This window comes from Vigna umbellata, chromosome 1, assembly GCF_029865625.1.
Source record: "Vigna umbellata cultivar VRB3 chromosome 1, Vumbellata_1.0, whole genome shotgun sequence".
Lineage (NCBI taxonomy): Eukaryota > Viridiplantae > Streptophyta > Magnoliopsida > Fabales > Fabaceae > Vigna > Vigna umbellata.
Window position 1 is genome coordinate 27,727,112 of NC_142165.1, and position 16,333 is coordinate 27,743,444.

Genomic DNA, 16,333 nt, shown 5'->3' on the forward strand with positions numbered 1-16,333 from the left:
ATCGATTAATACCTATTTTAATCAATTAGTTAATCGATTAATCCTTAAAATAATCGATTAAAGGTGATCGTTGGAGTTTTCTGTCTTTTGAAAACTAGTTGTTGTACTCATTTTAATCGATTAACACTTGTATTAATCGATTAAAAGTGTTAAATGACTGGAAACAAAGAATGGAAGAGTATTTGCTTGAGTCTATAAATAGGCTCTCATTTTCCATCAACAATAACTCTTCCCTTGTGCTCTAGTACTCAGAAATCATTGAGACTTGTGTGCTCTTGTTCGGCTTGTGAAACTCGTGTCTGTGGAGCTGGTGAAGTGTTGTTACGGTGACAGAGGAAATAGTCGGTTCATCCTTAGTGTGTCTGAGGAGGTGTTCGGAAGAGGAAGTTCATCCTTCGTGAAGTATTCGAAGGAGGTGTTCATCCTTTGTGAAGACTCAAATGAGGTGCAGGCTCATCTCTTGTGGTATCCAGAGAGGTGGTTTCTAAACTTTTACAAATTGTTTCTTTGTGATTGTAATTTGTAATTGTTTTGTGAGTAGTAAATTGTTTATCTTGTTTTGAGATAAGCGACTGGACGTAGGATTAGTAAGATCCGAACTAGGATAAAATCATCTGTACAAATTTCTCTCAACTTTGCTCTCTTTATTTGTCTTTATTATTTGCTTGGTAAGTTTAATTGAGTAGAAATTAAAAGGCACACATTCGTATTAAAAACCCTCTTGGTTTGTTATCCCACGCTAACCATTCCGCTGCAGCCGCTCTGACATAGTCGACGTCCAAATAGAATAAAAAATTAATTTTTTTTTACTTTTTCGTTTAGTTTTGGCATCCATTTGGGGGAGCCGACGTATATGAGTATTTAGACGTCAGACCCCCCCCCCCCCCTATAGTCGATGTCTAAATAGTTGTTTTACTTACGGAAATGTCACCGGTCATTTTTTACGTTGGATATTCGAGGGTCGTGATTGACTCGAGAGAGGATGGAGAATAACCTTGGGATTTATTTAAAGTTATTTTGTTTTACAAGTTAAGACAATATAATTGGAGTATTTCCTTCGTTATTTTATTACTTGAAATAATGGAATTATATAAAGTTTTCTTTAAGTACATTTTCGTGTTATGAGAAATTTTGAATTTTATCGATTTTTAATAACCAGTGACATCTCAGAAATCGAGGTGTTACAAGACCCACCTTGGGCACTGAGTGCCACGAAGTTAGTGAGCTCCCTAACTTATGGGCGTTAAGCGGTATAATTAGGTGTTGAATGCCACTTTTCCACTATAGGTCTGGACCTCTTTTTCCGTTAATTCACTGGGCGAGTGGTTCTCTCACTGGACAAAAAGTGTAGCTTGCTAGGCACCTTGTATTATTGTTGGATGCCTTGTTTCTAGTCTTTTATGTTGCTTTCATGGCTTTTAATTTCTTGTTTGTTTTTAAGTTGGTTATTATAATGTTATGTATAGTTCTTGGTAATTATGAATGCCTTCTTGTAAATGGTAATAGTTGATGTGTATTCAGTTTAAGTATGTGGTAAAAGGAATTCCATAGGGAAAATCCTGGTGTTGTGTTTTAGTGTAATGTATTATTGTAGGGACTCCGAAATGAGGGATGATCCTAGCATTCCATTGTCATGAGGAATAATAGGAAGTCTTTAGCCTAGGGTTAGTTTGACCATAGGTGTTTGATGGACTAACCTTGTGTGATAGTTTAGGTGGTAAGTTATTCCACCACACATGCGTAGGTCCCGAAGAGTTTGACACCAATATATCTAGCTATATATTGAGGTTTTGATGGATTTTGAGAATGAAATTGTTATATTTATGACTTAATTGAATTGCATGTTTGAGTCTTTTATAAATTAGTTTACTATTGATTGTGTTTGTTTGTTTGATTGATTATTTTTCTTTGACAATGATCACTTGATTGGTGTGAGTAGAGAAAGATATTTTAATGAGCAGGTGAGTGATGAGAATATTTATACATAGATAACTAAAATAGCTTGTTTTTATTTTATGAATCTTTAGTTTACTTATAAATATTCTTAATATAAGATATATTGAATATAAAGTTTAATTATAATTATATTTTTGTATAACTTTAATTATAATACTTTATGTTTTGTTTTAGTTAAGTGTCCACTAAAGATATAATAATTTCTAATAGTATTAAAACTATAAATTTTGAAATGTTACAAAATACAATTTTTCATAATTTTTATTTTTTAATTAGATAATTTTATTTTTGTATAAATATAAAACATTTTTTTTATTTTAAAATAATTACCTATATCATTTTAATGATATTCTTATGGAATATTATATATATATATATATATATATATATATATATATATATATATATATATATATATATATATATATATATATATATCTTGCGGTTCCAAATGCATTAGCTGTTCAAAATTTCCTCTATTATGCCCCTCATTGATTGCCTTCACCTCATTACTACCCTTGTTGAAAGTGGATTCAGAACTATGTGAATTTGCTGTCACTCTTATTCTTGAAGGTGTTGATATCCACTTTTTTATTCGTATTAAAGTAGGATAACTCTGGTTTCTTCCCTCATATCACATATATTATGATTCAATGTATTCTTTGTTATTGCTATATTTTTGCCTTTTATAGTGTGGACTTATTCATCATCTCAGAAAGATTTTCTGTTTTGTACTATTTCAATTTTTGTTTTACCAAAACTACACGTCTTTTGATTAGCAAAGAAGGATTGATCAAGTGACCAGGCCAAAATCTATTTCATATGATGTAGGTGTTCATCCTATAATTTACTCTAAACCAAAATGTCAAGAAAAACCAGCAGACATCTTCGAAGAATAGGTGTGAGAGTAATATTCATCACACACTAAATATCCACTAGTTGATCTCTTATCCACAACTGACCCCCATAGTCTACATCCGTATATGCTTCAAGACTTATACTCTTGTTTCATTTAAATAAAATTCTTCTCCCTGGAGTCCCTTTTAAATATTGAACAATTCTAAGAGCAGGTTGTAAATGAGCCTCCTGTGGTTGGTGCATAAATTGGCTTACTAGACTCATAGTAAAAACAATGTTTGGCCTAGTGTGAGATTAGTAAATAAGTCTGCCAACAAGTCTTTGATACAATTCTTTGTCCATTAATATCCTCCTCTATAGTTCTCAAATTCATGCTTGGATCAATTGGAGTACTAGCTAGTATGCAGGTTGTCTTCCTTGGTTCTTTAATCAAATCAACTACATTTGTGAGATATGAAGATTTCTCTTTTGGAATAAGCCACTTCAATTCCCAAAAAATATTGAAGTCTTCCTAGTGTCTTAATCTCATATTTTGTGGCGAGGCATTGACTTAACATTTGCTACTACTTTTTGCAATCCCCAATTACTATAATATCAAATATCATTAACGTCCACCAACAATCTTTTTACACCTATTGAAATTGAATGTTTGATGAATAAAGTGTGATCCCTTAGACTTTGTTTGTAATTCATACTTGTTAATATCTTAGATTATTAGATATCTTAGATATCTTATATTTATCTTTTATCTTTAGTTACTTATCTTTAGTTACTTTGTTATTAGTCTTTAGTTTGTATCTTGGGGCTTAGCTCATATTTTCTTCATTATAAAAATAAAGTACCCTATGTGTAATCTTTATATAAGGGAGATTAATCTTATATAGTTTTTCATATATTCAATATGGTATCTAGAGCATAAGGTTCTTTTGAAAAAATTTTGTTGCCCATGTCCACTACAACCGTCACCATTGGAGTCCAAACACACTTCCACACACTGGTCAAAGTTTACAGCCACCATCTTTTCTAGCCATGCCTGGCGGCATGTGCGTCGTCCACTCCTTTGCATTTACCAAATACACCCATCAATGATACACCTACTTTTGTTGATGATTTCTCTGCATAAGCATCTCAGTGTGATGATCACAATCCTCTCGCAAGCTTGGAAAAAGATGTCACAAGTATGACCACTATGGCAAGTTAGTCTACAAGATTGACAGATATTATGCATTACATGGACGTCCTCCAATCACCTCTTATGAATCCTTCTTCATATGATATCATCGATAAATATGTTACTATCAGTAACTCTCAAATGGTATGAGGATCAAGAGCACTATTTCTGTAGCACATACAGGTACATCTTTTGTTGGTCTAACTCAATCTTCTTCTCTTGGTCCTTGGGTTCTCGACTCAAGAGCACAAAGCATATTACTGATAACAAATCTTTGTTTTCCTCTTTATCCTTTCTAGATAATGTACCTTCTGTTACAATAGTTGATGGATCTAGGGTTTTAGCACTTAGTATCGGGACTTTTAACCTTTCCCCTTTTTTATCCATTGATAATGTTCTTTATGTTTCCAGGGCTCCTTTTAACTTATTATCCATTAGTTGTCTAATATGTACTCTTAATTATGTTGTTTCTTTACCAAAGATTTTGTTTGTTTATAAAATCGGAGTTTGAGATAGGTGATTGGCACCGTATGTGAGTCTCATGGTCTTTATCATCTTCGTCCTTCTACACATGTTAGCATAGTTATGGAATCTCCTTCTCTTTTTCATGTTCAGTCTTGCTAAATTGCAACAACTTATCCAAGTTATCTAGTTTGGTGTGTGAGTCGTGTTAGTTAGGCAAGCATAGTTCTAGTTCCTTTCCTCACAGTGTCTCACAACGTGCTTCATCATGCCCTTTTGTCTTAGTTCACTCTGACATTTGGGGACCTAGTCGTGTTAAGTGTAATTTAGATTTTCAATATTTTGTTACTTTTATGGATGATTATGCAAGGTGTACTTGGTTGTTTTTAATGAAAAATCATTCTTAATTAGTTTATATATTTCAATCTTTTTTAATGAAATTAAAACTCAGTTTGGTGTTTCTATTTGAACTTGGCAAAGTGACAATGGTTGTGAATATCTTTCACATTCTTTTAAACAATTTATGGATTCTCGTGACATTCTCCATCAAACTTCATGTTCTTATACTCTTCAGCAAAATGGGGGTGGTTGAGTGAAAAAATAGGAACTTATTGAAACAACTCGCACTTTTTTAATTCATGGTGAGGTTCCTCAATATTTTAAGGGTGATGTTATTTTTAGTGCATGTTATCTCATCAAGCGCATGCCCTCCTCAGTTTTAGACAACTTATTGAAACAACACGCACTCTTTTAATTTATGGTGAGGTTCTTCAATTTTTTTGGGTGATGTTATTCTTACTTCATGTTATCTCATCAATTCCATGTCTTCTCTGTTTTAGACAATAAAATACCTCGTTCTATTTTATTTTCCCATGAAACTCTTCATCTCTTATTTCTAAAAGTCATGTTTTGTTCATAATTTTAGTTTTGGTCTTGATAAGTTATCCCCTCGATCATACAAAAGTGTTGTTTTAAGATTTACTAGATCACAAAAAGGACAGAAGTGTTTTTCTCGTTCTCTTAACTGTTATTTTGTTTCTGCAGATGTCACCTTCACTGAGTCTTCTTTTTACTTTAAAGGTCCTTCTTTTTTTTGATATATTTTCGTCTAATATAGTCAATATTCTTAATACAATTCATATTCCTTTATTTGTGCTCTTCAAGTTCTACCTAGTCCACTGTCATATTCTTCTCCATCACCAGTTCAAGTGTATAGTCATAGACATCGTCTTCAAAAACCACCAAGTGATTAAATAAGTGCCAACTACTGTGTCTCCTCGAGCTACGACAACTTAGTTTGATCTCCCAATTGTCCTCCACAAAGGTATACGTTCTACCCATAATCCCTCTCCACTTTATATATTTTTTATGCTATCATAGACTATCTTCACCTTTTTATATATGTTTTTCATCTATTTCTTTTGTGACCATTTCAAAATTTGTCAGTGCTCTACAAAATATTAGAACTTGGGAGCTCATTCCATTACCGTCTGGAAAATTTGTTATTGGTTGCAAGTGGGCTTTTGCTATCAAAGTTGATCTTGATGGTATTTGTGACAATTAGGTTGTTCTTCATATTAGTTCTAATTTTGTATTTCATTAGAGGACCAAACATATTTGTTAGAATATTTACCCTATTTATCATGATTATATTCTGTCTAGGGTTACCCTATTTATCATGATTATATTGTGTCTAGGTTACCCTATTTATCATGATTATATTGTGTCTAGGTTACCCTATTTATCATGATTATATTGTGTCTATGTTACCGTATTTATCATGATTATATTGTGTCAATTTATTTTTATAAATAGAAGATTATGAGAGGGATCAATCAAGCCCTCTAGAATTATTTTACAGTTTAATTCTCAAGTTGGTATCAGAGCAGGTTGTCTGAATCTTTTTTGCCTTTGTCGCCGATGGCCCGTGGCCGCTGCCACCGGCGGCCTTAAAAATTTCATCTTTTCTTAAATACCTCAATGAGCAGTCTTGTTCTGGTTTCTATCTAGTCTCCAAACCCTAGTTGTTGTCCGCAATCGTCCAGCATTGTTTGTCGCTGTCTGGAACTGTTTGTCGTTGTCTGGTGTCGTTTGTCGCTGTCTGGTGCCATTTACCGTTGGCACTATTTTTCCACTGTGAGGAGTTGCCCACATAAGTTTGTCACCATCAACCTCTATTTCCTGTCATTCTGACGCTGTCCGCTAATGCCGGCCACCGACCACCGCCACTGTTTAGTCTGGCGACCAATGGATCTGGATTGCCTCCTTGAGCCATGGTCAACCCTGCCTATGTCAAGGGCTAGTTCTCATCCAAACACCGCCACATGCGCCACATCTGTTCAACCTTCGTCGCCGCTGCCATCTTGTTTTCTCTGGCGAAGTTAGGGGTTTTGTGCACATCGAGGAGCGCGACCCATCCCTGGTTGTCGTTGCCTCATTCTCCTCCACATGCAACGTAACACACGACTTCTCTACGATCAGCTTCCAGCTTGTGTTTGTCACGCGCCACCTTTTTGGTGTCGAAATTACACTGCCATTCGTCTCGTCGGAGCCTCCTGAGTGCATTTTGGTCCTTGTTTCTTAGTTTTGGTGGTTGTAACTCAGACCTAGGGTTTTCTCTTTTGGTTGTTTTGGAACCCTAAGTCCTTCATATCTCTGTTTCATCATTGTTTGACTCATCGAATCATGTTGAGTCCATATACGTCCTTGGTTCCTAATTTCAAAGTCAGCAGTCCGCTCTTGACGCCACTTCGTCACTTTTTTCTTCAATCGCTATTGGTCACTTTCTCCTTAAGCCGAGTCTAGTTTGTTTAGCCCGTAGTTCTTGTGATAAGCATCACCATTTGGGAGTCAGCACAAAACCTTTGGACCTCCAACCTATCTTTGGCCTTTAATGTCATCATAAGTCTCAATCTTTGTTCCTCGAATCTGTCATCCTTACAGTTCTCAACACAATCCAACCATGGTTCCTAGTGGTGCTTTGATGAATAAAGGAGACCATTATGACATTCCACCTTCATAGTTTCCAGCGTTCGCCGTGAGGGGGAATATGTTTCAGTCACTACAGACCCCATCAATCAATGATGGCAGTTTAATCCCTGCAGTATGTTTTTGTCCACTGCAGGCCCCATCCTTACTTGATGGCAATTTAGTCCCTACATGCTCTATTAGTTAGTGATGGCAATTTAGTCTTTGCAGTCCCCATCAGTCAGTAATGACAATTTAGTCCCTGCAGTAAGGTGGAGTATGTTTTCAGCCACTAGTCAGACACTAGTTAGAGGCCCCAACTAGTCAGAGATGACAGTCCCTGCTTTTAGCCACTGCAAGCCCCAAGTAGTCAGAGATGGCAATCCCTTTACTTTTGTCGCTTTCAGCCACTGCAGTTCCCAACTAGTCAGAGATAGCAGTGCCTACATTTTTGTCGCTTTTAGCCATGCATGCCCCATCCTTATTTGATGGCAATCTAGTCTCTGCAGTTTGTCGTTGTTTACCACTCAGCATTCACTTTTGATGGAAATCAACTTTGTCAAAGTCACCCTACTTGAAGGTTCATGGTGCTAGATGAAGTTTTGTGGTTGTCCAATATTATTCTTCTTAAGCTTATGAGGAGTCTTTTTGGTTACGCTAGTTTGTGAGTCCAATTTGGTTTATAGACATTCTCTCTCGATGGTCTAAAGCATATGTGCATTTTGCTCGGAGCCAAAGTTACCACGTCTATTATCTCGACATTTTAAACAAGTTGATTTGGTTGGATTGAGTTTATTTATTCCAAGCTTGGCACATACAATTTGTATGCTCTAGGTTAAGGGGGAGTGTTAGAATATTTACCCTATTTATCATGATTATATTGTGTCTAGGGTTACCCTATTTATCATGATTATATTGTGTCTAGGGTTACCCTATTTATCATGATTATATTGTGTCTAGGGTTACCGTATTTATCATGATTATATTGTGTCTAGGTTACCCTATTTATCATGATTATATTGTGTCTATGTTACCCTATTTATATTGTGTCAATTTATTTTTATAAATAGAAGATTATGAGAGGGACACAATATATTTTTACAAAATATTTACATGTGGCCACTAATAAGAAAAACTGTAACATCTTATATAAAGAGTTATTATAGATATGATATGACAGAACAGTTATCCAAAATAACCATAAAATTTTAAACTTCATATACAAGTGACTAACAAGACTATAGAAAAAGCTAATCTAAAACTAACTAAAGAGTAGCATCTCCTTCATCCAGTGACTACTCTAGGGAAACCTCATCTCCCTCTGCTCACATCCATAGGATGATCTTGCAAAGAAGAAAACACCGCAACATACAAAACACAAGCACAAACAATAGGGTAAACTAGTTTAAATAAAAGAACAATCATTATATTCATCAACTAAATTACATAGAATCACACATACTCATTCACCAACACAACACACTTTATGCAAGACACTACAATGAATTGACCGTTTGGACTTATAATGATTGCCGAGCTATGATGGGTTGTGCACTTGTGGTGGCTTCTATTGCTTTGTAAAAGGCATTGCTAATGGGTTTCACCCTACCACAGTCACAAGCTTAGTCTGTTTCGGGTCTTAGAGCATACTGGAAGCCCCTAAGACTAAGATCTCCTACTACTCCTTACGGCATGGATCAATCATCTCTACGTGAGAATGAAAGACCATTGGAGTTTCAAGATAACCCCCAAGATTGAGCTCCTGTATTCATTCTAAACATACTTGAACCTCACTAGAGGATTCACTTTGGAACTTACTTTCACCACTTTGAAACCATACTTTCTTTCACTTTGAATCACAACTCATAACTTTGATGCTCATATAACTCAATACACATTCATACATAATACACAATGAATCAAAACATCACTCAAATCAATCAAGGACAAAGAAGGAAGGAGTAAACTAAAACCTGGACTAGTCACTCAGTGAACCCTCTCTTTAGTGACCCTAGAGTTCTCTCGCATAGCGACCTAGCTCGCTATGCGAATACACAGGCAGTACCTCCAGACTCCAAACCACTCGCTTAGTGACCCAGCTCGCTGAGCGAATAAAACTCACAGTGCTCCTAGACCTCAACCTCTCGCTCAACGACACCACTCACTAGGCGAATCCCTCAAATAGTGGTCCAAAACCTCAAAGCATTCGCTCAACGACACAACTCGCCAGGCGAAAAAAACTCCCAATGATTCTAGACTCCAACCTCTCGCTCAGCAACACAACTCGCTAGGCGAATTTCCCAAACAATGGTCAAAACCCTCCAAGCACTCGCTCAACGAAACAACTCGCTAGGCGAATGTTTAGACAGTGTGCCCAACTTCTCAGCCACTCGCTGAGTGACTCCACTCGCTGAGTGACTCCACTCGCTTAACGAGTCTGCATAATTTTGTAGCACCAAACTGCAAAATTATGAACATGCACCCAAAATGACCAATTGGATACATTTTCCCAAACTTCTGATCCTCCTAGATCGTGTTAAACACCTAATCATACTTAACTAAGTGTGTCTAACCCATTCTAAACTCCTTTTAAACATGTTGCTACAAAATCTAAACCAAAAGCTTACAAAAACTCAACTTAGAGACTCAAATTGAATTCTACCATTTGTGGCACAATTTCAAGTAACTTAGGGACTCTAACAAGTCTAAAATGACTTACCAAAACTCTCCAAACTGACCATTTTAGCACAAAATCTCTAACTCAAGTTTTCACTAGTTCACTTCCTTAATTAAAGAGATAGATAATATTTTAGATAATGAGACGAACTTAGAAAATTCTATTTATATTATAAAATTATTTTATAATAAAATACTCGGTCTCATTATTTTAATACACCTATCTACTGTAATACTTCATTTTTTAGTTAAAAGAACATATAATAATATAAACATTTTAGCATGTCATTTTTCATATGTTTTTATACTTAATTAAAATTTATTTAAAAATTATATGAAAAGAATCAGACAATAAAAAACCTGTAATTTTGAATAAATTTCTATAAAAATATGTTTATTTGACAATATTTAAAAATTTGTTAAAAAACGATATTTCTCAATATATAACATTTTCCTGCAACGAAACATTCCGCCTAAGTTTCAGTTTCAATTTCAATTTGAATTTGTAGCCTTCGTCGGCGCCACGCCAAAGAGCACACAAACCGATTTGCCGGTTCGTTCCGTCTTTTCTACTCTGCGCTCGCTCGACGCTAACCAGTCAAAACATCTGCGACGTCGTATCGTATGCATGATTCACGTTAGCACCATAGAAGAACCCACACTTCTCGTTCCTCGCACCATTCCATGGCTTCTCCTACGCATCGCACGCGCCTCGATCAGGTCCTTCTCCATTTCCCTTTTTCCAACCCTAAACTACGCTGTTCTCTCCCACAATCATCTCACGCCCCTCCAAATTCGCATCGCTTCGCAAAATTAAAACAGTAAAAAACAAATTTAACAGTTTCTGAATCTCGCTGCTTAATTGTGGTATACGAATTCTGATTCTTTTTTTGTTTTTCTCACTTGCGTCCGCTTGCTTGTGGATTTGTGCGTGCAGTTTTACGTGTCAAAGAAAAGGAAAGCTGAGGCGCCGGTTCGTAAAGCGGGAAGATCCGAGAAAGGTGCCAAGCAAGGGGCTGACGCGTCTCCGAGTTCCAAAGGCACTTTGGACGGTTATTTGATTTCGTCGCAGGATGGAGATGGTGACGATAACAGTGCCACCGCCCCAAAAACCACAGTTAAGAGAAATTTGGCATCAGAGATCGGTACTTCTCTTGCCAATGGACATAATAAGCATACTGTTTTATCGGCTCAAGGGTTTGGTGATTTTCAAACTAGTGGGCCGAGTGAATTCGGACAGAGTGCCGCGAAATTGGAGCTCGAACAGTTTGCAGCTGGCTTTTTGTCTCTGTATTGCAGGTAGTTTACTCTATCCGTTTGAAAAATGAATAAAGATTGGTGTGCACATCTAATGTAGTGGACACCCGTAGGGGTAAAGAAAGGGAAGAGAGAGAGAGGTGTAGGTTTGATTGTTAAGATGATGAGATGTGATAGGAAGAAGCTGATTGAAAGAAATGACAGGGGTTAATGAGATGCTTAAATAATAGTATTTGTTTACTTATCTCCACAAAATTGTACGTATCAATGAAATGTTCAATGAGGATTTTTCTTTCTCTTTTTGTATTGTTTTACTTGTCCGTGTGTTTGACTGTTAGCATTTGAATCATGCTATTTGCAGTGAATTGCATCCCAGTGTGGATTTCCCTTCAGAGATGAAAGTGGATGAACACAAGAGTCATGGTACTGTGGCAGAGGGACATAGTTGTTTACCACAGAAGAGTAAGTGCACTGCCAGAGAGCCAGGTTTTGGTGTCGAAAATGTATCATTAAATGTCAAGATTGACGAAGACGTGAAGTCTGGTGTTGTCGGTAATAATACTATGGGATATGTTCCTATCTCTTGTTCGAAGGTTAAGCTCTAACCCTTAGCTGTTTGGATTTTTTTGTAGCTAGATTGGTATTTAAATTTATCTTATCTGACAGGTTTCTGGTTGTGGTGACACTGCTGCCTTTGAGACAGGCTTTAGAAAGTGTAGTAATACACCTAAAATGTCTAGGAATATGGCTGAATGCTATACACCGGGGTCTTTGATTGTTAAAGCTAGGGTTAAGGAGACTCCAAAGTCAGTACACGGAAGCTCATCATTTTCACCTGGAGAGGCATTTTGGAATGAGGCAATTTTACTTGCTGACAGTTTGTGTGTTCCCATGGATAATGATCCTTCTAAGGCTATGGGGGAAAGTAATGTGGTGGAAGATGGACCTGAGATGAAGAACTCATGCAATTTACAAAATTATGATGGCAAGCCAAGGAAAATATTAGATCAAAGTAAAAGCAGAATCTGGAATATGGAAACAGGCACACCTTTCAGGTTAGTGGGGATGCACACAAAAGATTCTGTGAAAGAAGCATCCAGCCTTCCCGTGAAACATTTTGATTTTTCGTTTGAGGACAACAGTTTAGAAGAAAATACCATGCAAAATGGTCATGGTGATCAGGGCAATGTTGCTTACATGGCTTGTAAACAGTATGAATCAGGTCCTACCACAAGTCATACTTATGAAAAGAAGAATGAAGTACAAGAGAAGACTTTAGTAAATAAATTACGAAACAGAAATTGTCATGGTAATGTTAGTATGACATCTATTCCACCCCACAATGAGGTTAGGACACCAATTAATGCACAAGAAACTGATGAAGCAAATACTCCTTCAACTAGTGTATCGTTTAATGATCATTTTGACCTAAATAGCTGGCTTCCTCCTGAAATATGCAACATATATAGGAAGAAAGGAATATCAAACCTGTACAATTGGCAGGTACTATGAAAATTGTTTCTTTAAGTCATCAACTTGTTATATTGATTTACTATGTTGTATCTATATAATTGAATGCTTATCTTTGCCACTACTTTTTCTTTTCCTGCTAGTCTTTATCTTAATTTCTTCTTTTCAAAAGTTGTGGCTGTGGTTGAGTTGGTCCTGAATTTGATTACATCCTTTTTGCTCTAGAATTCTTCTAATTGCTCCTTAGCCAGAGTATTGAAAGCAAACATAAGAGAAAACAAGCTTTCTATTTAGTATTTTGAGATCTGCAAAAGTTATGAGTAGTTTTATATATGCTATACAAGCACATCTAACTGAACGGATCAGTTATAACTTATGAAAACTCTACAGTGGCAGCTGTGACAAACTACTAACGGAAAGCAAAATATTATGATGGGCTGTAACTAACTAAATAACTAACTGTATAATAAAAGAAGTTATATACTCACTAACTGACTGTCCTATAAAAGGAGTTTTACACCCAGTATAATACTAGTGATAGCTGAGAAGGTTATTTAAAATGCTTGTTTTTTTTTTTTCTTTTCAAAATCTTATACATAATTAAGTTTGAGCAGGTTATTTTGTTTTTATTTTCACTTTTTAGGTTGATTGCCTTCAAGTGGATGGTGTCGTACAGAGAAGAAATCTTGTATATTGTGCTTCTACAAGGTATTCTCTCACGTAATAGCAATTGATTTAAACCTTTTATTATACTCTTGTCCTATTCATTTATTTAAAGTTAAAAGAGTTATGTAGGGTGGGATGTAAATTTGGGGGGTGAGTGGTGGTTTTAGGGCTGTCTTTTCGAACAAGGTGGGCCTTTGCATGATAGGTTTCACTTTCCCCAATTAGGTTTCATTTACAGAGACTGCTGGAGTCTCAATTTTGGTAATAAGCATTAACATATTGCTGCACATCTTCATTATTTTATTTTATTTCGTATTTATTTTGTTGTACTGTACCTCTCATTTTTTTTTTTAATTTTCCTTTGTTATTTTACTTTGTTGTATGTTTTTCCCTCTGTTCTTGTGCTTCCTCTCTGTCTTTTATTTGAGGAGGACATGTGTTTTTCTTATTGCCACAGTGCTGGTAAAAGTTTTGTTGCTGAGATTTTAATGTTGCGGAGGGTGATAACAACTGGAAAAATGGCGCTACTTGTTCTTCCATATGTATCAATTTGTGCAGAAAAGGTTCTCTTCTGGCTTGCTAATATGTTAAAATTTAGAAATTACATTTTCTGCTATGGTGTTGTTGGTTTTATTTTATGGGATTCGGCTTTAAAATATTTCTAAATTTTGAGTGTTTTGGATTGTCATTTGGATTCATATAGGCAGAACACCTCGAACGTCTCCTAGAGCCACTTGGTAAACATGTTCGTAGTTATTATGGAAACCAAGGTGGTGGAACACTTCCTAAAGATACTTCTGTAGCTGTCTGCACAATAGAGAAGGCAAACTCACTAATTAATAAATTGTTGGAAGAGGGTCGTCTGTCAGAGATGGGAATTATAGTGATTGATGAACTTCACATGGTATCATCAATTATTACTCTTTAGTTATTTCTCATGAGCTGCTTTCACATGTATTTTTCTACTGGACTATCATGAAAGCTAAACAGAAAATGGTATACCTGGATGGTTCTCATGGTTTATTATTGTCTTCATCTGTTAACAGGTTGGTGACCCCAGAAGAGGTTATCTTCTAGAACTTATGTTGACAAAGCTTCGTTATGCAGCAGGGGAAGGTATTCCAAAGTCAAGTGATGGAGAAAGTTCAGGTGGAAGCAGTGACAAAGCTGATCCTGCACAGGGTCTGCAAATTGTGGGAATGAGTGCAACAATGCCAAATGTTGCAGCAGTTGCTGACTGGCTTCAAGTAAGCATAATTACAAGCATCCTCTCTTATGTACGCAGCTGTTATTGGGCATCCTCTTTCTCTTGCCCAACTGTCCTGTTTTGTTGTCATTTTTGGTGGTATAATTACTGAAATCAGTTGAAACTTGATCAGTATAACTTTAATAAATTGGTATTTATCCCCTGAAAACCAAATTTGACTTAATTTTGTTGTATGTTTAGTACTCTGAACTTCATCTGTTTGAAAGAAAGAAAAACTTCAAATAGAACACAGACTTGAAATGGAGGAAAATCACATTTTGCAAATATAATTGAATAATCCATATGTAATATTTGGTAAAAAACCAGTTGTTTTTGGTCTAGCTCCCTAGGGGGGCAATTTTGTTTGAGTTGGGAACACCCTCAGAGGCTAGCATGCTCTTCTGTATTTTGTCATATACACCATACTTGAGCATGAGACCTTATTTGAGAGAAATGAAGCATGTAGCTTCTAAATCAACCACCCACTGGTTAGTCGAACTGGGAAACACTATAGTGGGATGACTTTAGACATTTATTTAGGATTATAGATTATAGATAAAATTTAAGAAGATATAGGAAAGTGATAAACTCATAAGTCACATAATGATCAATCCTGGACAGTAGTCCGGTCTGGTAACACTAGTTGGATAGCAAATAGCTGGATGACCATTCTTTCGAATATTATTATAAAGGTTAAATATCTTTTTAGTCCCTAAACTTGGATGTGAAATTATAATTTGTCCTTGTTTCAAACTTTGATATATTTTGGTTCCCAAAACTCAAACTTTAAAACTGAATGAATATAGTTCTTTTAATCCAATTGCATTAAACTTTTTTTAACGTGTTACACACGTTTCAGGTTGGTGTTTGAGTTGTTTACAACGTTTGACATGTTCTTAGTCAAATGCTAGTTTGGAATGCCATTTAATAAGTCCCAAAAAGTTAATGTCATTGGATTAAAATGACTATATTCATTCATTTTTTAAGTTTAAGGACCAAAATGTATCAAAGTTTTGAACATGGACGAATTCCAATTTTACATCTAAGTTTAGGGACTAAGAACATATTTAACCCTTATTATGATATAAAGTAAATGAATAATAAAAAATACAAACTAAAGTGGCCAAAACTAAAGAAATCATAATAAATAAGTCATACCCTACAACAATTACCATCAATCTAGGAGAAATAAGATTACGGTAATGAAGTCTAAATGATAGATAAGGGTCAAATTCATAGAAAGAAAAGGAAAACTGCAAATAAAAATTAGGAATATGTGACTGAATCATGGATGGAAGAGAAACAGATCTGTGATAAGTGAAGGATGAAGAAAGAACAGAACACAGAAACAAGAGAGAATAGATGTGTAAAGTGTGAAGGAAGTGAAAAGAACAGAAAACACATGCACTAAAGACAGTTGTAGAGACTGAGCTCTGATGAGTAAATAGAGACCTAAGGAAGAATGGAGACCTATTAGCAGCGAGTCAGGGACTGAATCATTAGGGTTGGCTGGAAATAGATGCTGGCTAGCAGACAGTTGGTCATTAGGTCAGACAACATATCCAAACAAGTGTAGTTTTTTTTTGAGCGAATGACTTAAGAAA

At 35.8% G+C, this 16,333-nt stretch overlaps 1 protein-coding gene across 1 annotated transcript in view; it reads left to right on the forward strand.

Annotated features, from left to right (window-relative positions):
- Window positions 1–10,558: 10,558 nt before the first annotated feature.
- The window catches only part of LOC124833665 (MUS308 and mammalian DNA polymerase-like protein), a 34,542-nt gene continuing 28,767 nt past the window's right edge, over window positions 10,559–16,333 (forward strand). The window contains exons 1-8 of the mRNA XM_088102381.1: window positions 10,559–10,810; window positions 11,028–11,389; window positions 11,709–11,940; window positions 12,014–12,850; window positions 13,461–13,525; window positions 13,941–14,046; window positions 14,187–14,387; window positions 14,530–14,730. Of these exons, the coding sequence (XP_087958507.1) occupies window positions 10,775–10,810; window positions 11,028–11,389; window positions 11,709–11,940; window positions 12,014–12,850; window positions 13,461–13,525; window positions 13,941–14,046; window positions 14,187–14,387; window positions 14,530–14,730 (2,040 nt within the window). The 5' untranslated portion in view covers window positions 10,559–10,774. The remainder of the gene's footprint in view (window positions 10,811–11,027; window positions 11,390–11,708; window positions 11,941–12,013; window positions 12,851–13,460; window positions 13,526–13,940; window positions 14,047–14,186; window positions 14,388–14,529; window positions 14,731–16,333) is intronic.